General features: G+C 44.0%; 1 protein-coding gene across 2 annotated transcripts in view; it reads left to right on the forward strand.

Moving 5' to 3' along the window:
* The window catches only part of Cd5l (CD5 molecule like), a 112,267-nt gene extending 89,294 nt beyond the window's left edge, over positions 1 to 22,973 (forward strand). Inside the window, exons 1-8 of one of the 2 annotated variants that reach the window (XM_036190391.1) lie at positions 3,255 to 3,316; positions 8,981 to 9,155; positions 11,411 to 11,507; positions 14,263 to 14,298; positions 18,070 to 18,393; positions 19,494 to 19,832; positions 20,365 to 20,685; positions 22,083 to 22,973. In XM_036190391.1, coding sequence (XP_036046284.1) covers positions 11,480 to 11,507; positions 14,263 to 14,298; positions 18,070 to 18,393; positions 19,494 to 19,832; positions 20,365 to 20,685; positions 22,083 to 22,108 — 1,074 coding nt within the window. In that variant the 5' untranslated portion in view covers positions 3,255 to 3,316; positions 8,981 to 9,155; positions 11,411 to 11,479 and the 3' untranslated portion in view covers positions 22,109 to 22,973. Of the gene's footprint in view, positions 1 to 3,254; positions 3,317 to 8,980; positions 9,156 to 11,410; positions 11,508 to 14,262; positions 14,299 to 18,069; positions 18,394 to 19,493; positions 19,833 to 20,364; positions 20,686 to 22,082 lie in introns of those variants that run through there. The other variant, XM_036190390.1, reaches the window with a different exon arrangement.
* The last annotated feature ends 502 nt before the right edge of the window (positions 22,974 to 23,475 follow it).

The following is a 23,475-nucleotide window of genomic DNA, read 5'->3' on the forward strand; positions in this document are numbered from 1 at the left end:
TGAATTTGAGATATGTTTCTTGTATGCAGCAGAAAGACGGGTCCTGTGTTCGTATCCATTCTGTTAGTCTGTGTCTTTTTATAGGTGAATTAAGTCCATTGATATTAAGGGATATTAATGACCAGTGATTGTTCATTCCTGATATTATTTTTATTTTTTGGTGGTAGTATGTCTGTACTTCTTTTCTTTGTGGTTTACTGCTATGGTGTTATCTATTGCCTGTGTTTTCGAGGGTGTATCTGACTTCCTTAGGTTGGAATTTTCCTTCTAGTGCTTTCTGTAGGGCTGGGGTTGTGGATAAGTATTGTTTAAATCTGGCTTTGTCTTGGAATGTCTTGTTCACTCCATCTATGATGATTGAAAGTTTTGCTGGGTATATTAGTCTAGGCTGACACCCATGGTCTCTTAGTGTCTGAATTATATCTGTCCAGGTCCTTCTGGCTTTCAAAGTCTCCATTGAGAAATCAGGTGTTATTCTGATGGGGTTGCCTTTATAAGTCACTTGGCCTTTTTCCTTTACTGTTCTTAATATTCTTTCTTTATTCTGTACGTTTAGTTGTTTAATTATTATGTGGCAAGGGGACTTTTTTGGGTGTCTAGTCTGTTTGGTGTTCTATAGGCTTCTTGTATCTTCATAGGCATTTCCTTCTTTAAGTTGGGAAAGCTTTCTTCTATGATCGTGTTAAATATATTTTCTGAGCCTTTGAGTTGGTATTCTTCTCCTTCCTCTATCCCTATTATTCGTAGGTTTGGTCTTTTCATGGTGTCCCAAATTTCTTGGACATTTTGGGTCATGACTCTGTTGGTTTTAGTGTTTTCTTTGACTGATGAATCTATTTCTTCTACCATATCTTCAACACTAGAGATCCTCTCTTCCATCTCTTGCATTCTGTTGGTTATACTTGCCTCTGAAGTTCCTGTTTATTTACTCAGATTTTCTATTTCCAGCATTCCCTCTGCTAGTGTCTTCTTCATTTTTCTATTTCCCTTTTCCCTCATCTGTTTCATTGCTTTTTCATGATTTTCTTTCAGGGACTTATTGTTTTCTTCTGCTTTATTTGTCCTTTCCTCTAGTTTTTTATAGTACCCATTATTTGTTTGTCTGTTCCTCCACTCTATTTTTTATTTTTTTCTATATAAGACTCTAGCCTCTTCATGATGTTACTTATAAGGTTGTTTTCTTCTTCTTCTTCCATTCCGTGATGTTCAGGTCTAGCTGTTGGAGAAGGGCTAGGTTCTGGTGATGCTGTATTGCTCTTTATTTTGTTGTATGTACTTCTGCTTTGACGTCTGCCCATCTCCTCATGGATTCATTCTTGGTCTTATCAGTGCACTTGGTCCAGACAGAGCTGACAGATTTAGGGACCCTCTCTCTGGTCCAGATAGAAGCTCTGGGCCGGATGGGAGCTCTGGTCTAGATGGGAGTGCTGGCCAGATGGGAGCTGGGGGCTAGTCTCTAAGTCTCAGGAAGTGGCTGGGACCTTGGGCAGATGGGTGTGGGGGCAGGGTGTGCAGATTGCAGGGTCTGTCTGGAGTATTGGAAAAGGGGAACCTTCCCCCAGGGCCTGCTGAATGGCCAGAAACTAGGGCCTAGTTGGGCAGGTCTTCCCGGGATGGCTGGTACCCAGGGGTGGGACCTAGAGGTGGGGGCTTCTCTGACTATAATCTCAGGCACTCACCTCTGGTCCAGATGGGAGTCCCGGGGCAGGATTGAAGCTGGGGGCTGGTTTCTAAGTCTCCGGAAGTGGCTGGGGTCTCCGTTAGATGGGTGTGGGGGCATAGCGTGGAGGTTGTAGGGTCCACCGGAGGGTCATGGAGAGGGAGAACCTTCCCGGCGGGGATGGGGGGTCCTGCCCTATGGCCAGAACCTGGGGCCAAGTTGGGCAGGTCTTCCCCAGAATGGCTGGTGCCCAGGGCTGGGAACTAGGTGTGGGCCTCTCTGGGTGTGACCCCAGGCACTCACCTCTGGTCCTGATGGGAGTTCAGGGGCAGATGGGAGCTGGGAGCTGGTCTTTTGAGTCTCAGGAAGTGGCTGGGATCTCCGTATCTCATCCAGATGGGAACTCCGGGGCGGGATGGAAGCTCTGTATGTTTCTTTTATCGTGTTTAGGTATGTCCCTTATATCCCTAATCTCTCTAGGACTTTTATCATAAAGAGGTGTTGAATTTTGTCAAAGTTCTTTTCTGCATCTAATGAGACAATCATGTGACTTCTTTTTTGTCTTTCAGATTGTTTTTGTGCTGCATGACATTTATTGATTTATGTATGTTGACCTATCACTGCATCTCTGGGACAAAGCCCACTTGATCATGGTGGATTGTCTTTTTTATGTGTTATTGGATTCAGTTTGCAAATATTTTATCAAGAATGTTTGGATCTATGTTCATAGAGATACTGGTCTATAATTTCTTTCTTGTTTTGTTTTGTTGAGTCTTTGTGTGGTTTAGCTATCAGGGTAACTACAGCCTCATAAAAAATTAGGAAATGTTCTTTCAGTTTCTATTTTATGGAATAACTTGAGGAGTGGTGGAGTTAATTCTTTGAAGCTCTGGTATAATTCTATGCTGAATTCATCTGGCCCTGGTTGGGAGACTTTGAATTAACTACTTCTATCTTAGTAGAGGTTATGGGTCTATTTAATTTGCTTATTTGATCTTGCTTTAACTTTGTTAGGTTAAATATTCCATTTCTTTCAGGTTTTCCTCTTTCATGGAGTATAGACATTTAGAGTATGTCCTTATGATTCTCTGAATTTTGTCAGTGTGTGTTGCAATGCCCTCTTTTCACCTCTGATTTTATTAATTTGATCTTGTCTTTCTTTTAACTAGCCAAAGAAAAGGTACAAATTAATAAAACCGGAGATGTGAAAGGAGGTGTTACCAGATACTAATGAATTTCTTAAAAAAGCAGTAGGACACATCTTAAAATTTCACGTTCTATCAAATTGAAAAAAAAAATTAAAGAAATGGATGAATTTCAAAATTCTCATGACCCAAGAAAATGTAATCAAGAACTTAAATAGATCAATAACTAGATGGGGTAATGAAAATTGATTTCATTAATGAGGAGCAGGTGAGCAGGAGCCCCAACACATGCAAAAGCACATGGAAACATGTCTTTTCTAGGAATTCACAGGGAGCAGACATATTCAAAACAGGAAACATCCTGTGAACAAGGAGAGGAGACACTGGAATAGCAGCTTCAAAAGTGCTGGGGATGTGGAGAGAGGAAAAGGAAGAAAAGATGGAGATGGAGCAGACTAAAGGAAGTGAAGGAGACAGGACAGTTAGGACTACTGCCCTCCACTGGAATGAGGTGGGCAAACTGCCATGAAATATGTTATTCAGTGCCTCCCACAGAAAGTTCTGGAACTGCTGATGTATTATCTCTCATCCTACCTAATTCCTCTGTGACAAGAAGGCCTGACCAAGAGGACACTCTCATCCCACTTAGGCTGAGTGCAGCAGGGATGCTAAAGACACCAAGGGGTGTGGGGCCTGGGGAAAGTATGGGAGCCCACAGAGGCTTCCTAGTAAGGACTTACTCAGGGTCAAAGAATCTGAGTTTGCTTTACCCAGCAGGGATGCATAATGGATGGTTTGAGCACGGACATGGTTACTAGGTGTTTGGAAGAGTCTACACTTGGCTGTGGGGTGTATTTTGATTTTGCAAAGGGGAGGTCTTTTGCCTCTCCTTCTTGGTATATTATAAAAAGCCCTTTTGAATAAAGGATGAGGCCGTTGGGTATTGATCCAGTCCCTCCCAAAGCTATCCTGTGTTTCTGTCTTTCTTCTCATCTTCCAGGTTTCTCTTTCTACCTGATATTCCCTCATTTCTCTCTCCTTCACCTAAGGACCCCTCAAAAGGTGGGAGCAGGACCCCCCACAGGGAAAACAAGTGGTTTTCTTGGTCACACAGGTCAAAGCAAAACATCTCCTCTGGTGAGGAAAACTGAGATTTCCCAGCACACCATTCCCAATGCAGTAGAAATACCCAGGATGAAACTGTGTGTGACTCCAGGTAGACCCTCAATTCCCCATCAGGACATTGTCCTCCATGGAGGGTAGCCCAGTCCAATGATGGCCAGCCATGGTGGGGATGCTTTCCAAGGACCTCCCAGGATAGCACCTCTTTCCTCTCTTCTCATGGGCTTATGCTGAGCCCTTTAGTCAGAAATCTTCAGGTGAGGGGCCTTTTCTCATGAGAGCCTGTGTCCATCTCAAGGCCTAGGTTTGGATCAGAGATGTCCACAGATGGAGCTTTGGGGTACAGAGGACTAACTGGCACTGGAAAGTGGCTGGCCTCCCCTCTTGCTACTTCTCTGAGGAATCATAGGAACTACTTTTCACTGTTGAAAAGAGGAACAGCAATACGGGTTAATCAAGATCAAATTACATAAATACTCATTACCTAATGAAATGCAGAAATGAAAAACTGATTAGGCTAGCAAAAAGCAGGGCAAATCCTAGCCAACAAAACCACTCCAATGGGCTGTAGTTTCTCTTGCTCACAACAGCATGGCTGGAATGTGGCTAAAGAGAAGTGGATTGAGGTCTCTTGGTCAGCAAAGCTGGGCTCTCAGCTACAATGCTTCGTTTTAGGAGCAGTTCCCAGTGAGTCCAGAAGAGCTCAGCAGAGCCCAGTGGGGTCATAAAAACACTGGGGTCAGTTTTGGGAGTCAGCAGGACACAGACAGCCAGTAGATGCAGCCTAGGCAGCCAGGCTAGCGGTCTTCCTCCTGTGGAGGCTACTCTTGGGCTGCCATCTCCTGTCTGCCTTGAGCTTGGACCTCTCACTCATGTACCTGCAGAAAAGGAGATTGCTGTGGCTTTGTTGTGACCCCAATGGAGGCCACAGCCTCCTGTCCTGTGTATCTCTCAGCTGCCACGGTGCCCCAGACAGGGCCACTGCTGGGGTTTAAAGTCCTTGGGTCTCTTTTCTGTGATTGATTAGAATGTTTTTTGTTTTGTTTTGTTTTTTAAAAAACTTATATTTGACGATTAAAACAAAACAAACTATTAACTGGAGCTGGAAGTAATCATTTTAGTGAGGCGATACAGACCCAGAAATACAAAAGCTGCATTTCTCTCCCATATGTGGATGCTAGCTTTGACTCTTTAAATATGTGTTTAAGTTGGAGTGCCCTTAGAAATCAGGAAATCACAGCCATGGCAGTGTGCATTTTAAGGGCAGGGGGTAGAACGTTGGTGAGATGAATGTCAAAAGGTGACTAATGAAATAGGAAGGGTTATATGTCATGGAGAATGGGAGGTAGAGGAGAGGAAGGAATATGAGAATTGGCTTACTAATACTGAAGACCTTTGAAACTGCCATAGGGAGATCTAGACATTTCCTAAAACATATACATATATAACGGGGATTTAAATGAAATTAGCCTATAATGAAAGAACAATGCCTGCTCCAGACCCAATATCCTATCAAATAAAAAACTCAGTGACAGATATGGGTTACTTCTTTTCAAGCTGTTGGTCAGTGGGTTCCCATAGACAACCCTTCCCAAACATTATAGGCTATTACCATTGGTATGGGTTACTTTCCAGAATTTAATGGAAAGGCCTCATTGCTGAAGATATCATCTACTTGAGCTATAGGACACAGAAATCAAGCTTTATCCCTTCTAGCTAGGTTCCATAGTGTTAAAAGTGTCTATGCACATTACTAGGGGAGAAAAGTCATCAACAGTCTTACCCAGCAGTGAACTTAGCAAGCTACAGTAACAATGAGCTTGAAAAATGTGCTGGGTACCAACTCACTCTCTCTCTCTCTCTCTCTCTCTCTCTCTCTCTCTCTCTCTCTTGGTTTTTTGACACAGGGTTTCTCTGTGTAGTTTTGGTGCCTGTCCTGGATCTCACTCTGTAGACCAGGCTGGCCTCAAACTCACAGAGATCCCCCTGGCTCTGCCTCCCAAGTGCTGGGATTAAAGACATGTGCCACCACTGTCTGGCCTTGGGTACCAACTCTTATGGATATTACAAAGCACCTCTGGTTGGATTTAAGGCCTGTTCCCAAGACAGAACTCATGCCTGGGAGCTTTAATTGGGTCAAGAATCCATGGTTATTTAGGGCATAAGCCCTAGGAAAGCACCTAATATTATTATTCTGGTAAGTGGGTTTCTATTGCTGTAATAAAGCACCACAACCAAGAGCAGCCCGTGAAGGAAAGAGTTTACTTCAGCTTACAGTTCCACATCACAGTCCATCACTGAGGAGAGTCAGGGCAAGAACTCAAACAGGGCAGGAACCTGGCCAGGAGCTGATACAGAGGTAATGGAGGAGTGCTGCTTACTTGCTTGCTCCTTATCACTTGCTCAGCCCGCTTTCTTATACCACCCAGGACTACCCATCCAGAACTGTACCCCTTCCCCCTGGAATGGATCCATTCTTATCAACCATCAATCAAGAAGACACACCACAGGTTTGACCACATGCCAGCCTGGTGGGGGCATTTTCTTACTTGGGCTTCATTCTCCTAAAATGACTCTAGCCTATGTCAAGTTAAAAAAAAAAAAAAAAATCAGCCTGGACAGAGTAAAAACTGTGAGTGAATCAACTCCCATTAGTGCTTCTTTTAGCAGTAGATGCTAATGAATACAGAGATTCACAAATGGTCCATATACCGAGAATAAGACTGTGCAGGGTTCTACTCTACACATGACATCTCTAGTATATCCCACACCCCAAAGCCTCAGGGATCATTACGGCATAGGGATCAAGAAATATTTGAACTTGGGGTCCTCTGGAAGAGCAGCTGGTGCTCAAAAACTGCTGAGCCATCTCTCCAGCCCATGGTTCATCGGTGAGCAGCACCTATTGCTCTTCCAGAGGATTGGAGTTCAATCCCCAACACCCACATCAGGTGGCTCACAACCACCTGTCACCAGCTCGAGAGATCCCTTGCTTCTACAGGCAAAATACACTCAGGTGCACATGCCCACCTTTCCCCTCATAACTAAAAAAATAAAAATAAAAATAAAAATAAAATAAAAAAAAAATTTTTAAATAAAAAAGTAAGGTTCACAAAGGCTGTGGAGCCCCCAACTGGATCAGGCCTTCTGGATAAGTGAGACAATTGAATAGCTTGAACTGTTTGGGAGGCACCCAGGCTGTGGGACCTGGACCTGTCCTTAGTGCATGAGCTGGCTGTTTGGAACCTTGGGCTTACACAGGGACACTTTGCTCAGCCTGGAAGGAGGGGACTGGAGCTGTCTGTACTGAATCCACCACGTTTAAATGAATCCCCAGGGGAGTCTTGGCCCTGGAGGAGGTGGGAATGGAGGGGAGGGGATGGGAGGAAGGTGGGGGTAGGGGCGGGAGGGGGAAGGACAGGAGAACTCATGGCTGATGTGTAAAATTAAAACACAAATATAATAAAAAATAAGCAAGGTTCATAACTACAAAGCCATAAGATGTCATTTGGGGAAAAAATAAAGAGGGATTATAAGAGCCAGTGATAGAATTCTGCAGTGAAACAATATTTGCTGGATATGACAGGGATATTGCAAACATAAACTCACAGCATCTGTGACAGTGTGAATAAGACCTGCACAGTATCAAACCAGCCAGAATCTCACTATGGATGGAGAAGGGGCTCATGAAGTCCTAACCTTAGCTGAGGAGCTATTGCAATTTGTGGCAAGTGGGGAAGGGAGTCAGTTTTACTCAGGAATGTGTTCTCTGAGAGACTAGCCAGGTTCCAATAGATGGTCCTACACCCATGATGTAGAGACAGCACTAAGTGGATTTGATGGGATCAAAAACAGACCATAGGAATTTTGGAGGTAAAAGTGGTTGGGAGAAATAGAAGAGGAGGGAAATGTGGGGAGATTTTATTAAAACACATTATGGGCATTATGAAATTCTCAAATGATGAAAAAGTGTGCATGTAATAGAGTGCTTATTAGTAGGTTATTTGACTATGCTTTGAACACAGACAGACACCTATTTTCTCTTCAGTTGTTTTTTCCTCATAAGTTAAAAAACAGTTCCTCTAGCTAAGTGTAGTAGTGCCAGTCTGTAATCCCAGCACTCAAAAGCTAAGCCAGGAGGGTGATCACAAGTCTAAGGCCAGCCTTGTTTACACTCTAAGCTCCAAGCTGGCTGTAGAGTGAGACATTGTCTAAAACTTAAAATTTAAACAAAACAAAACCCAGAGGACTGAGATATGGTTCAGCAGCTAAGAATCATGGCTGCTCTTGCAGAGGACCCAGGTGTGGTTCCCAGCATCCACAAGGAGGCTCACAACCATCTGTACCTTTAGTTCTAGGAAATCCAGTGTCCTCTTTTGGCCTCCTGGGACACCAGCACATGTGGTATACATACACACATACATAAATGCTGGTAAACACTCAGACTCAGAAAAGAAACATAAATGAATATTTAAAATAAAATAATTTCAGAACTATGAGTTTCTACACACTCCCAGCCCAATACAGACTTACAGACTTATAAACATTCTACTCATTTTGACTCCACCCCAACACTATACTTTCTGCCCATATACTCTTCCCTTTGGACTAGTTTAGTGGTCCAGTGAGAGCTCTCTCTCTCTCTCTCTCTCTCTCTCTCTCTCTCTCTCTCTCTCTCTCTCTCTCTCTCTGTGTGTGTGTGTGTGTGTGTGTCTCTCTCCTTCTCTCCCTCCTGTCTCTCTCTCCCCTCCCCATCCCTCTTTGAGACAGTGTCTCACTGATCCTGTTTCAGCCTCTGGAATGCTAGTATCACAGGCATGGACCACAGCATTCCATTCCACTGTTCTCTTACTGGGTCTCCATGACCCAGTAACGGTCTTCCTCCCTTCCAGTTCTTCTGTGCTGAAACCAGAACACGTGCCCTAAAATGCTATTGTGGGAATTGTTCCTGGTGAGACATTACCCCAGATAGGGCACCAGCCAACAGATCAAAGTAACAATCCCACCCAAATCCAACCTGCTGAACCAACAAGCTTGTTTGGCTTATTTACAGGAGCGTGGGTGACCCCAAGACAGCTGTATCACTGAAAAGTCATGCTCCAGCAACATGGCCAACACTGTGTGGATGGAGTCTCTCCACTTTCCAGTTAACTTTCCACCTCCTGTAAAAACCACTACCTGTGGAGACCATTTGCAGCTGGGGCAGAACTGGGTCCACATGACCTCAGGTGAGGCCTAGCCATCTTCCCTCTCCCTCCTCTATTAGGGAGTGTACACAGGCTGATCTTGTTAAGAGCCTCTGGTGGGTACTTCTGGCTGCTCTGATTAGAGAGGTAATGAGCTGTTATGCTTGAGAAAAGAATTGCACAACAGATGTATAATTCCGTCAGTAGCGGCTTGTGTCCTATGAAATGATGTCCCTGCTGACCAGCAAGCCTGTTTTCCTTTCCTCGTTCTTGACTTCGTTAATAGGGTATTTTATTGAGAAAATGTTTTGTCTTTTTTCCCCTCCCTCCTCTTCTTTCATTCAATTTCCTATGTGAGATACATCCCTCAATCACAAGTCTGTGTTCCCCAGGGTGGATTTCACCACGGGGTACAATAAGGGCTTTTATTTTTCAAAGGTAAACTGCGTCGGGGTCCAAAAGGATGGAAGAGAATGCAGAGCATTTTAGTTACAATCTAACCCAATAGCTCTAAAGCGTTGACCACTCCTGCATCCTGCTACCTCCCTCTTGTTCCGTAAATGGGCAGCTGTGCTTTCATTTGCATGTGCTCAGCCAAGCTTTTCTCATGTGGACACCCTGCTTCACTCAGTTCTTAAGCCCTGACCGAGTGTCACCACCTCTGTGATGCCTTCTTTGAACAGCCCCAAGTAGCAGTCACTTCCTACATTGAGTCCCTGAAGTTCTGCTTCCCTCTCTTACAGCAGATTTTATGTTGTATGATGCAATCACTAAACTTAATCTCTTGGTAATCCAAACCATCCCTCATTCACCTGCTCACTCCCTCCATTCAACAAACACATTGTCTGGCACTCACAGCTGCCGAAAACTGTTTTTGAAGAAAGTAATTGTTAGGACAGGGGCCTGCACCTTTAGACCGGCCACTAAAGCCTGCATCGTGTGACACCTTGCGGATCTTCCCTGGGACAGAGTTAAACAGTGTGTGCTGTGAGTTGGTAGCTCTCCATGCTCTTCATCACATATGCTAGGTTGAACCAAATCATGTGATGTGGAACTTCCTGCCACTCCTAAAAGGTCATAAAATGTTCGACTTTCCCTTTGTTCTTGGGATTGGCCTGAGACTCCTCATGGGGATCTTCTCAGGGAGGCTCCTTTGGCCTCCTCCCACCATGCCCTCACTCAAAATGGAATTCCTCTCCAAGTTTTAAAGGGAATCCCCTGCTTCCTTCAGGCCCCACCATGCTTAGATCTCCATATTGATTGTCTAATGTTCTCCCTTCCAGCTCAAGGACCCATCATGGCCCCGAAGTCTTCTCTTTAATAAACCTCACATCTGAAGGGAACCCTGAATTACGTGTCAGCTTCCCATCCTGAACTGACTCGTGTTATTATCTTCCTTTATTATATTTAAAACAAGGAAACAAAGAAATACAAAATTAACAATAAATCCTGCAATGATCCAAGTCTCATGCTAAGTTACATCATCAGGGAAAATTTACCGTGCTAGTGAGAGCAAGGGTTGCGTCAGTTGCATGCCTCCCTAAATTAGTCTAACAGTTCTTGAAGGGCAGGTGTGCTTAATAATAAAGGAAGACAGAGGGCTGAAGATCCCGAGGGATGTGTGGCTCAGTTTGTTTCCATCATAATTTAGACAGGGAAGCCACCTGAGTTCGGCAAAGGCTATCTGTCCATCACTATGGGGTCCCATGACCATCCAACTTCCAAAGGTGGGTACAACCAGCAAAACCTGGAAGAGCAGACTGCATATTAGGCCTTCTGTTCAGCACTTAGGAAGCTGATAGAAGACAGGAAAGCCCGCCCTAACAGCAGAGATAAATAGACAATCATGGTTATGGATTATGATATAGACCATCAAGGGTATATTTACATTCTTGGGCCTCTAGCCCCTGTGTTCTCCAGGCGCTTCATTCGGAAGTCAAGTCATTCAAGTTGACATACTTGCCCCACAGACCTCACTTTGGAGGCTAATTATGGTCTAGGCTTCTAATGAAAGAGGAGCGTACTTGGGCACCTACCTTCCCTTAGGAAGGCTCATTTACACAGAGGAGGAGTGAAGCAGAGGCATGTTGACTGAGGCTGTCAGTACAATGAAGGCATGACACTAACAGCCTTCCCCCCAGCACCCCCTTTTCCAGGATCTTAGCTACTCTCAGTCACTTCCCTTCCAACAGGCCTGCTGAACTCAGCATATCTGTCTTCCACCCCGGGCCCATTGGCTTTGGGTCATTTGATAAGCTTCTGCTGCACTCAGCACTTGTCTCTCTTCCTACCCCTAGCATCCAAACCCAACATTGCTGCCCAAGACCTGCATCAGACTCAGCACGCCATCTTCAGCTGCCTGGCTCATGGCTCTACTGCTCAACTTGATTCTTGGTGAGTGTCTCTGCTCCTGTTTGTCTAGACTTTTGGGCTTTCTGGAAACTTCACCCGGAGAGTGGTCTCCGATCCTGATTCAGGCACCCTGCAAGAATGGCTGTCTATATATGGTAATTTGTTCTAAAGCTTAGAAACCCCTTAAATCCCTATTTGAAGTTTTGCCTTAATCACCAGGTTTTTGTCTATTTCCCTGTATTTATACAAGTTTGCATTCATTTCCTCGTACACACATTTCTCCAGATGTACCATTAATAAGGGAGATGACTGGATGTGGGGTAACAGTCAGAGTAAGGGAAAAGTACAGCTGTCATGAGACTTTTCTTGAGTAGCTCATGCTTACCCCAGAGAGTATTTTCTTCCTGTAGTAAAACAACACCCACCTCCTTTCCTCAGCTCTTTTTAAAAGTGTTTATTAGAAAAAAAAAAAAAAGAAACAAAGACAGTCCAGCTGCAAAATAATCATCTTTCATTTGTCTGTTAGTCTGGTGTCTTCTAAAAAGTGTTTTATATGTTTCTCTAATTTTCCCAGGATTAGTCTAGATCAGGGGTTCCTCAACCAGTGGTTCTCAACCCCTTTGGGGGTCAAATAATCCTTTCACAGGGGTCACCTAAGACCATCAGAAAACACAGATATTTGCAATATGATTCATAACAGTAACAAAATTATAGTTATGAAATAGCAGCAAAAACAATTTTATGGTTGGGGGTCACCACAACATGAGGAACTGTTTTAAAGGGTCCCAGTGTAAGAAAGGCTGAGAACCACCGCTCTAGATATTGGATAACCTGGAGTTTTGGTATGCAAAGAAACTTGTGTTCTAGCCATGGCTCTTAACTGAATTTATAGGTTACCATACTTCTCTAAAATTTTGCCCTCTTGTCTATGAAGTAAAGATAATGTTACATTACCCAGATGTTTTTAAGAGGATTTTGTGTGTTTAACAGAGGAAAGCCTTGTGCTGTTGGCCAACCTTATTTTGAGACTGTTTCATTGGCCTGAAGCTAGCACATTAGTCTAGGTTGGTTGGCCAGTGAACATGGGGAGCCTCCTGTCTCTGTCTATCCAGTGTTAGGAATAAAAGTTCATGCCCTACTAGAAGCCTTTTAGTAATGTAATTAATATGTGATATCAAACGATGTTTACTAATCTGCTACCCTAATAAGTCCCATCAATTTTTAGTGTCTTGATTACTGAGAACATTACCAAAGCCCACACTATTCTTTCAGTTTCAGACTTATAGGCACAATAAAGGGTCCTGACCATATCTTAAACATCTCTACATCCCAGCAGGAACCAACAACTTGTCTTGCCTCTTGTGGATTACTTTTGAGCCCCCAAAGCTCACCTGAAGTCTCGCCTCCTTCACAAAGGCCTTCAGATCTATGCCACCTGTACTTGTCTATCCCTCCGGTCAGCAGTGTTCAGAAGCTCCAAGCCATTTGCTGGCTATACTACACTTCTCCTGTGTATCAGCTCGGCATGGTCACTTTCTGTCCACTGTGTGGGAGGTTATGCAGTGCATACACATAGTATAGCTGAGCCTCAGTCTGAAAGTAGATTCACTGTGAAGATTAAGAATAAGAGGCTCCTCCAGGCAGTGGTGGCACATTTAATCCCAGCACTCAGCAGACCGGCCTCTGAGTTCAAGTGCAGTCTGATCTACAGAGTGAGTTCCAGGGCTTCAGAGAAACCCTGTCTTAAAAGACAAACCAAAAAAAAAAAAAAAAAAGAAAGAAAGAAAGAAAGAGAGAAAGACAGACAGACAGACAAAGAGGTTCCTGGGAAGTAGAAAGAAGTATTTCAGAATCAATCACTAAGCTATTTGTTTGAAAACTCTAGACTGGTCCACAGATACTTGTTCTTTCGGGAAAATCCTATATAACATATGTGGTGACAAATTACATAATTGAAAATGCTTAGATTCAGGGGCAACTGAGGGTTACAGGACTTCACAGTGTGATGGAGCTGACAGAAGAGTCCAACCATACATAGATCATGAAGGGAAAAATATCGCTCATATTCCAAAGATATGCTGGAATTTGGGAACTAAAGAAAGAGCTGCTCCTGGCCTGTTGATCTAAATTAAGTCTAGATGAACCACAGCTTACAAGCTGTGAGTGAATTTTACACTGTTAAATGATGGAAGAAAATAAAAATAAAAGTATCATTTCACAATGCACAAAAAATGCCTGGAATTTAAAATGATGTCAGTATACAAAGTCTCTGGGAATCAGGCAATGCTCATTTGCCTTGTGGGGGCAGAGCTGAGCAGTTGTAACTCAAAACTACAAAGGGAGCCTACTCCCATCTAAATGCAGTGCCAGTGAACACGGCCGACCATGCCACTCTGCCTTGCCCATGCTATCACTGCCTTCCCCACCGGTGACTCTTGGTGGCCTCCAGTGCCCGTTTCTGTGAACCAGAACACTACATCACCACACTCCCACTTGAAGCAGGTACAGTCAATCACGGTAAATAATAGTAGTAGATACTGCCTGGGCAGGTGCCTGGGGCGGAGCTGCACTTACAGGCAAGGGTAAGTCAGTTAATTCAATAGAATTGGCCTCTGTGGTTCCCATGCTGTCCTTTGAGTCTAGTGCTAGGAAAAGGCTATGACAGGGCTGCCCTTGGAGGCTGTGTGTCTCTCACGTCCCCTTAAGAAGTTTGGCAAGGGCCTTCTAAATATGGGTGATTTGAACAGTCTTGGAAACAAAGACTCTCTCTGACCTTACTTCCTTTTGGTTTCCTCAGCCATCTTAACCGTTTGCACTGGATCCTGCCTCTCGGGTAAGGACTTTATTTTATTTGTCTGGGTTTTTTTGTTTTGTTTCGTTTTGTTTGTGTTGTTTGTTGAGTTCTCAAGAGAGAAGCCTCCAGGCTTAAGACTGAAGAAAATCTGTAGCTTCTTGGGCTGTGAAGAGACTCAAACCAGGCCAAGCAACCGTCCTTTCTAGTGTCTATGGCCTTGGCCTTGTGTGGGTGGGTTTCCACCTCCAGAATCTAGATGGGTTCAGGGTGGTTTTCCTGCGAAGGGTCCTCTGTGGCCCTAGAACTTCATGCGACATCCAAACAGGATAGATAGGTCCTCACATCAGACCCCTTTGTGGCCTTGTCCAGGAGAGAGATTCCTTTTCTCCTTCCTGGTTCCCGCAGTCCAGCCCCCACTAGCTGCCTCCTCAAGGAGTATGTGTCCTGGTGAGAGTGAGTGATGCTGCCCAGGGCAGAGAGAGGGAAGACGGGACAGGGGGAAGAGAAGGAACCACAGACTATGCTTGCAGTTTCTTTTACATGCTCCATGCTCTCTTTTGCTGGATGGTGGAGGCTTGACCAGAGACAGCTCCATATGTTACCCTCTGCCACATAGGTGCACTTGATGTACTGGGGTGCTGTTTCTGGTTCTCATCCAGGTGCTAAAATCACTTGATTCTTTTCTCTTAGCCTCTGTGGTTGTCACCAACACAGGCACTACCTGCTCTCTTTGCAGTCTCCTCACACCAAGGATGTTACACACACACACACACACACACACACACACACACACATCCTTCCTTCTTTCAAGCCTGTTGCTAGGACACTGCCAAGAATGCAGTTACCCTCTTTACCTCTTCCCTCAAGCTGAATTTCCTCAGCTCGATTACCTCCAGTCAATTCTTTTCCACTTACCCTCGATGAACTCTTGGTTTATATAATCTTTTCTGGAAACTGCTCTCTAGTCTTCTATTCCATTAAAAAAATAAAAATAAAAATAAAAATTCATTAGAACAAGAATTCCACAATTCAGAATGAAGTAAAGTTAGCCCATGCATGATCCTGATAGCAACTTTTTCCTGCTCTGCAAAATAGCGCCAACCCAGACTCCAATCTTAGATCCAATGAGCCAAAAAAATTGCCTCCACATGACACTCTTGATTTAGATCTGTACCCGGATTCGTAAACCTGAAACTCAAATGCTCAACAATGGAAACAGCTTTAGTTGTTGTTGTTGTTGTTTTTTAATAGAGCATCCTTCCCTTTAAATAGAGTCCATACATGTAAACAATGTATCTTGATAACAGTCGTTCTCAGCTTCTCCCTCCTACTCCCCAGGAAGCCCCAACACGTCCCATTTGCACTGCCTATTGGACTGTCGGCTGATCTTGTTGGCTTGATCTTATGCCAGTCTGATGCTCCTAACTGTAGCTGAGTGGGGGTGTTCAGAAGACAGCATTTCGGGGCACCCCTCCCCATCCTCTGCTTCTTAACCTCTTTCTTCTCGTTCTTCCATCACGTTCCCTGAGGTACTGATACAAAGATCTTATTCGGTGGTCCCTTATCCTCAGTACTTTGGCCAGCTATGAGTCTCTTCACTAACTGACGCCCACTGCAGAGGAAAGAGTCTCTGACCAAAATTGAAGGAAGCACTAATCTATGCATACAAACACAAACATTTAGAAGGCAATTTGACGACATGTCCATTTAGTCATGGACTTTTGATAAGGCTTACAGTGCCAAGCATGAATTCTCTCCTGTGGAGCAGGCCTCAAATTCAGTCTGAAAGCCATTGGTTACCCCATAACTTGCATGCCATTATATTACACCAACTGGCATATTTTCCCTGGAAAGTCAGTTTACAGAAGGCAAGGTTCACCACTAGGTATTCCACTGACGTTTTTCTCCCACCTGCAGCCTTCATAGCACCTTTTGGCACTATGAAAGTGAGCAGGGAGGGAATTTTCAGGTCATTCCAAGCTTGGTTTCTCTATATCCTACAAGTGTGATGTGTCTTCAGCAATAGTCTCTTAACATCTAGTTATGGTCAGCAACTAAGAACAATGACAATAGTCTGTGTTGTTTATGGAGCCTCTGGAGCCGATAACTCACAAGGAAGTATCTCCGACTGGACACTGAGATGTCCATGTCTTCTAGGGGAAGCATTATCCACCCCTGCAGGGTACCTGTGTTCAAAATTATTCTTCTTTCAAAAAAATTGCATTTTTAATTATCCTACAAAGTAGTGGGTTTCCATAATGCTTCTTCATCTATCCTGGTTGTGGTTAGCTTACCCCACCCTGTCCTCCCCTCTGTCTTCAAGCTCCTAACGCTTTTTAAACCTGTATCCTTTAGGATTATTACTCTCCTTTTATTCTATCCTGCTCTCCCCTCACTCCTCAAGACGTCTCTCTCTTCTCTCTTTCTGGCTTTCCTCATAAACACTTCAAATTAAACATACAAACCTAAACATTTTATGCTAGAATCTACATAAGAGTGAGAGCATGTGATGTTCGTCTTTCTGGGTCTGGTTACCTCAGTATGGTATTTTCCAGATACGTTCATTTTCCAGCAGATTTTGTAACTTCATTTTTCTTTAAAGCAAGCAAAGTTTCATTGTGTACTTTGGAGTACATATGTACTACATCTTCATTTTCCATTGTTCTGTTGATAGGTGTCTAGGCTAATTCCATGTGACCATGTAGGCAATCATGGTGGCTTCAACTAAAGTGTCAATCTTGGGACCAGCCACAGAATGCCAGGCCACATGTGGTCTTCTTAATATAGTTGACCTCTCAGTTGACTTTGCCATTGAATGAATTCAGCCCTCTGCTGTACTGCTCTGAGGCTATAGCAATTTGGCAAGGTTGTTCTGAGCTGTGATAAAATCTCTCAAAGGGAATAAAGCCCATCTTGTTCCTCATTTTTTCTGAGTTCACAAAGCGATACTGGAAGCATGGATTTTCTCAGTAGCTCTGTATTATCTGATACGCTTGTCTTCGGTTTCCCTAACTGCCTTCTCTGCCCTACTTCCTAGTGGAAGGGAGAAAATTTATGTTTTTTTTTTTTATTCACAGAGTTTTAATAAGGAAGTACAACTAAGTTCTTTATTCCTCCAACCCTATGGAGAGGCTCCAACCCCCCTCATCCTCCAGACCACTGGTCAAACCATCAGGATTTTAAGCCTTTGAAGCTCTGACTCTTCCCTTGCTAATTTCTCCTGAGCTAGGTTTTTGGACAGGGATGATGTTATAGGAAACAGTAAAAGAGAGGAAGACAAAGAAGGGGAGGAGGCAGGTAAAAGGGGGATATGGAAGGAAATGGGGGGAGGGGATGAGGAGAGAGTAAAGAGAAGAAAAATGTATCACTACTATCTCAATCTGGCTACCACAAGAGAAAGTCATGAAAAAGAAAAGAAATGCAAAAAAATATCATCCTTATACTTTTGTTCTGGGCTGGGGCCCATATGAGGGCCATTACTTCCATGAGGAGAGCTTTCCTTGTCTATGAAATTGAGGATAGACATTGATTGGTCCTCTCATTCTGACCACTAGAGGGTCTAAAACCTCTGCCAAGTCTTTAGCCAACTTCGTCTCAATGATCTATCTGATAAGGATGTCTTGAAATGGCATGTCTTGGTTGTGTACAATTAAGAGCATAAACATAGCCTGAAGTTCCTTTACCTCTCCTATTCTGACTCCAACTCCCCCATGCTGTCTGTCAAAAGTATATGACCCCCCAAATGACTGCATATACCCCTAAGCACACTTTTGCTTCTCTGAGGCCTCCAGCTAATGCATCTCTTTGCAGAGTCTCCGTCCACAGTGCGGCTAGTAGGAGGTGCCCACCGCTGTGAAGGGCGAGTAGAGGTGGAACGCAATGGCCAGTGGGGAACTGTGTGTGATGACGGCTGGGACCTGAATGATGTGGCTGTGGTATGCCGGGAGCTGAATTGTGGAGCAGCCACCAAAGCCCAAAGTGGTACATCATTTAAGCCACTGGCACCAGAAGAGCAAAAAGTTCTTATTCAAGACGTTAACTGCAGTGGGATAGAAGACACATTGTCTCAATGTGAGCAAGATGATGATGTTTATAATTGTCCACATACAGAAGATGCTGGGGTACAGTGTAAGAGTAAGTAAGGGAGACTCAAGGACCATCTTCCAGTAGCCTATACCCCATGTGGCCATACTGTTAGTCTTTATTTCCTGTCGTGGACTTTCACACAGTACTACAAAGAATGACGGCAACATCATCCTTTACATTTCACACTTTCTTGACTGTGAGACTTGGATATAATAAGATCCACAATTCTTACCCATATTGTTTCTTTCTTAGTTTTCAGCTAGATACAAGGCTCAATTTGTCTTACGTACATACATGCAAACAAATACACACAGATCCATCAGCCACTGAACATTTGTTCAATGTCTATGTCTGGAGCTGGGATGAAGTTATGGAAGAGCTCATGGGATTTAATGCGTGCTCTTGTGAGCATTTCAAGTCTCAAGTTGTCTATCAGCTTAGTTGGGAAGACAGGAGATGCTGGTAGGAAGCCAAAGCAATCTTGGAGACAGATGGACACAGGTATATAAATGTGCAACCAATACAGCTGCACAAACAAATGGACACATTGTGTGTTCCTTCGCTGTTCTACATAATTAGCTTTCTATGAATTAACAGTATGTGTGTGCTTTCTCCAAAGACTGTGCTTTGACTGCAAGGCTGACTCTATCCCCTTCTTTTTCTGTCCCCACAGGATTTATCATTAAAGAAAAGATGCCCCCCAATATTAAAGTCTCCCAATTTTTTATTTATTTATTTATTTATTTATTTTTTGGAAAGTCAGGGTTTGGGAGCTTTAGTCTGGATACTTGATTTATGCCAACATTGAGCCAAAATATTTTGACATTTCATGTTAACATGTGTATTTATTAATACTTAAATCTATAGATTAATATTAAATCTATAGCTTTTAACTGTTTTTTGTGAGCAGCAGTAAGTTGACTATGGAAATATTTGAAAAACTAAAATGCTACAGAAATTATTATGATTTATCTGGGGACCGAGAAACCACCACTTCAGTCCCTTGGCCGCCAGCCATTATATGGTGCTTACTTCTCTAACAGCCTTGTACTGACCACCAAGACCTGAGCCATGTATAATCAGACTCCCTCTTCTGAGAAGACCATGTTCTAGCATGGCAGAGACATTGCTTCCCCCTTTCTTTCCAGACCCAGACATCGATATCCCCTTCATCCCAGAGAATGTGCGACTAGTCGATGGCCCGGGACGCTGCCAGGGCCGAGTGGAGGTGCTGCACCAGCTGGACTGGAGCAGTGTGTGCAAAGCAGGCTGGAATTTACGGGCTTCGAAGGTGGCATGCAGGCAGCTGGGATGTGGGCGGGCGCTACTGACCCACACGTGTTGCAACAAGAAGACTCAGGGCCAAGGGCCCATCTGGATGAGCCAGATGTCATGTTCTGGACAGGAAGCAAACCTTAAGGACTGCCCTTTTAGGTCTTTGGAGAACAATTGCACCCATGCTGAGGACACATGGGTGGAATGCGAAGGTAACAATATAATGATCCTACATCCAGAGATTGGGTTTATTCATAATTGTAGTTAAATGGAAACCCAGGCAAACAATATTTACAAAACTACCCATGCACTAAAAGGCCATTGTAAATTTATATATTTGTGTGGATTGCCGATTCTCTTAAGAATAACTCCCTTTTTAGAGGGAAACAATAATTGTGCATTGTGCAATCATACTATGAACTATGATGCAGAATGCTGTAAATAGGGTGTACCTGCTGAGTTCTTTGGTTAGTAATAACCACTAGAAATTCCTTTACACATATTGTGTATCTACAAATAATACATATTTATGAATATAACATATAGAGATATTATTTTAAAAATAAAGTGGAAACATTCTAGTTAGGGAAACAGTTGGAAATGGAAGGAGACTTAAGGAAGGAGAGACTGTCACCAAAGCACACAGAGAGTTTCAGACTTACTGGTGGGGGGTTGGTGACCACGCACGTAATCTTATTTTCTTTCTCATCTCTTACGTCACCACCTTCCTCCTCCGACCTGCAGATCCCTTTGAGCTGAGACTGGTAGGAGGAGACAACCCCTGCTCTGGGAGGTTGGAGGTGCTACACAAGGGTACATGGGGCTCCGTCTGTGATGATGGCTGGGGAGAAAAGGAGGACCAAGTGGTGTGCAAGCAACTGGGCTGTGGGAAGTCCCTCTTTCTATCCTCCAAAGCCCGAAAAGGCTACGGACCTGGGTCAGGCCGTATCTGGCTGGATGATGTCGTTTGCTCGGGGGAGGAGAGGTCCCTGGAGTCCTGCCGGCACCGGTTCTGGGGGTATCACGACTGTACTCACAAGGAAGATGTGGCGGTGATCTGCTCAGGTAAGTCCTGCTGACGTACTAAGGTTGCACTTCCAAGGGACGAAGGCGGAAGAGAGGCAGACGCCCTCTAGTGGTCAGAGTAATTCCACCAGGGTTGAGAGCCTCGGTGGTCATTACCTGCTCTATACAAGTCTCCATGGTTAGGATCCAGGCTCCTAGCAGTAGCTCTGTTTTTCTTTGGAGTGGGGAAGAGGCTGGTGATGGGCAAGGACAGGTATTTTTAAATATTTTTAAAATACAGTTATTGAACATAAGAAAAATAGGAGTTGATCAATGTCCTTATATTAAACGTGAAAAAAGTAAGTCAAAGAAAACAGTTTTGCCAAACCATGCAAACAACTTTTAAACCACACAGCAAAACTAAATAGATTAGTCTTTGCTTTCTACCCCAGGTTAGTTCTCTGAGGTGACTCCAATCTTCAAGCCCTACATTTGAGCTAACTATAGAAGGCAGCTTGACCTCAGTCTGCCATGCTTCCTAAACCTTATTTCCAGTGTGTATGTAGGAGAGCTGGGTGGCTGGCAGGAGCTCTTTTGAGAATGCCTATGAGCATCTTGCCAGAGAGTACAGGATCCCGGCCCTGAACCACTGGCCTCCTCGAAGGAGGGGAGGAAGGAGAGGAAGTTCAAGTGTAAGCCCTGTCTGTAGCTGAAGGGCTGCAGCCCAGCTGTGGAATTAGGATGGGGAGGTGGCTGTACGGAGCTCTTTGTTTTAAGTAACTAACTCTAAAGTGAGCTGAGAACTGATTTTAACCTAAAAGAATGTGGGGAACAGTTAATGCCCAGAAAACATTGAACTGCATTCTCTCCGAAAACTGCTTCACCCTAAAATTCAGACAAAAAGACTCTTGTCCCATTTACCTCAAAGATTTTGTGAGTGTGTAAGGATAAGGCATGAACACAGTCAACCACCTCTTCCCTACATTCTGCATCTATGGATTCAGAGATATTGGAGAACCAAAGCTGTATCTGTACTAGCACAGACTTACCTTATCACTAGTCCCTCACCACTGTAGCATGACAGCTCTTCACACAGTGGTTGTGTTGCACTCAGTGTTGGAAGCAATCTAGAAATGACTTAAAGCACACAGAAGGAGATGCTTGGGTTCTTTGAAAATTTTTGTATACTTCATGGGAGACTATCACACCCGTGGATTTTGGCATCCTTGGGGAGGCTGGCATGAACTGTCAATGCAGAAGAAGGCCTGTACTGTTTGTGACTCACAGAGGATGTAACTGTTGTACCTTTGGAATACAGCTCCAGATTTTTACCTCTCTCATATCATGGTGGGCTACGCATGTGGATTAGCTCTTTCCTGTTCTAACCCTTAGCTTAAGGGGAACGAACTTCCCAGACCTGACTCCACCCTCACTGCCTTTTTCTCTTCTCTTTACAGAAAGTATCCCTGACTTTGGTGGGTAACCTGGATCCCTGCCTGACCTGGATCCCTGCTGCTTGCTTAGTTAGGCCCTGATGTCCAAGTGGTTATAACCTACCATGGACTTAGCCCCTCCGCTGAGCCTCTTAGGAGAGTGAACAATGTGCTCAGATCTTGATCTCAGGGATCCCCTCTCCCATAATCACCTCAAGAGATAAGCCGCTGAGCTCCCTTGCTGAAGAAGTGTTTCCAGTTGCCCTGTGCTCACAGTTGACCCCTTGGTATTGGTCTCAGTCTTTACTTTCTCTTCCCAGCCTACGTGAAACTCTTGGGCCTGATCAATTGTACAGGCCATGACTAAGGCCCAGCCTGTCTGTAAACAACACTGAGGACATGATAACAAAAGGAGAGTGCGAAAGGGAACATGGGTAGACAGTATTTTGGAGGTGGGGGAGAAAATAGACTTCTTCAAGTGCTTTTTAAATTTTATAACAAGTGAAGTGACCATAATAATAATTCTTCACTACCCTGCCATCTCTCAGAGAAAGTAGCAGAGTGGTTTCCTGTGGCCTTCAAATGTTAGTACTTGAGTTCTAGATGTCTACCCCAAACCCATATGTTTGAAGTTTGCTGTCTGATACAACAGTATTCTGAGATGAGGCCTTCAGGATCTAACTGCATCACGTGGTCTGATCCCTCAGCCCTAATGAGCAGATTACTCACTGGTGAATCCACTGGGAGGTGGTAGAAACTTCAGGAGCTTGGACCTAGTTAGAAGAAGGAGGTCATTGGGGTGTGCTTTTGGAAGGGATATTTTGTTCATGGCTTGATCCCCTGCCCATGCTCAAGGGTTGGTTCTATATCTTAGCTATTGTGAATTATGCTGCAATAAAGATGATTGTGCAGGTATTTCTTGATATGCTGGTTCTGTTTTCTTGGATTTATGCCCCAAAGTCAGTTGCATTTTTATACTCACATGGCCATCTCGTACCCATGGAGAGCTCTTCACAAAGTCTTTGAACAGTACAGTCCCGCCCTCCTGGGCCTTGTTGGTAGCTCCAGCTGTCCTGTGTTAATTAGCACTTTCCAGGGATCGGTCCTCCAGGTAAGTGGATTTCTACCAAGTTATTCTGGATCTGGGAGCGGACATTTCTCACAGATGACAGAGACCAGAAAATCAGAAGAAACCCTTCCATGGGAACACACAGGTAATAGCAAAACACCTGCATAGACAGAACCACACATGAGTCCAGATCCTGGGATCCAGTGGCACTCCTGACTTCATGCCACAAACTGCTGTGTAATCATAGCAATTTTTAAAACTGAGTTATCTGGTGTTGGGTTTAGTGCTTCTAACCAAAAACCCCAACTGATCAATGAAGTGATGTTCTACCTACATTTGCTGAGGCTA

The sequence above is a fragment of the Onychomys torridus genome, chromosome 6 (assembly GCF_903995425.1).
Source record: "Onychomys torridus chromosome 6, mOncTor1.1, whole genome shotgun sequence".
In the NCBI taxonomy this organism is placed as follows: domain Eukaryota; kingdom Metazoa; phylum Chordata; class Mammalia; order Rodentia; family Cricetidae; genus Onychomys; species Onychomys torridus.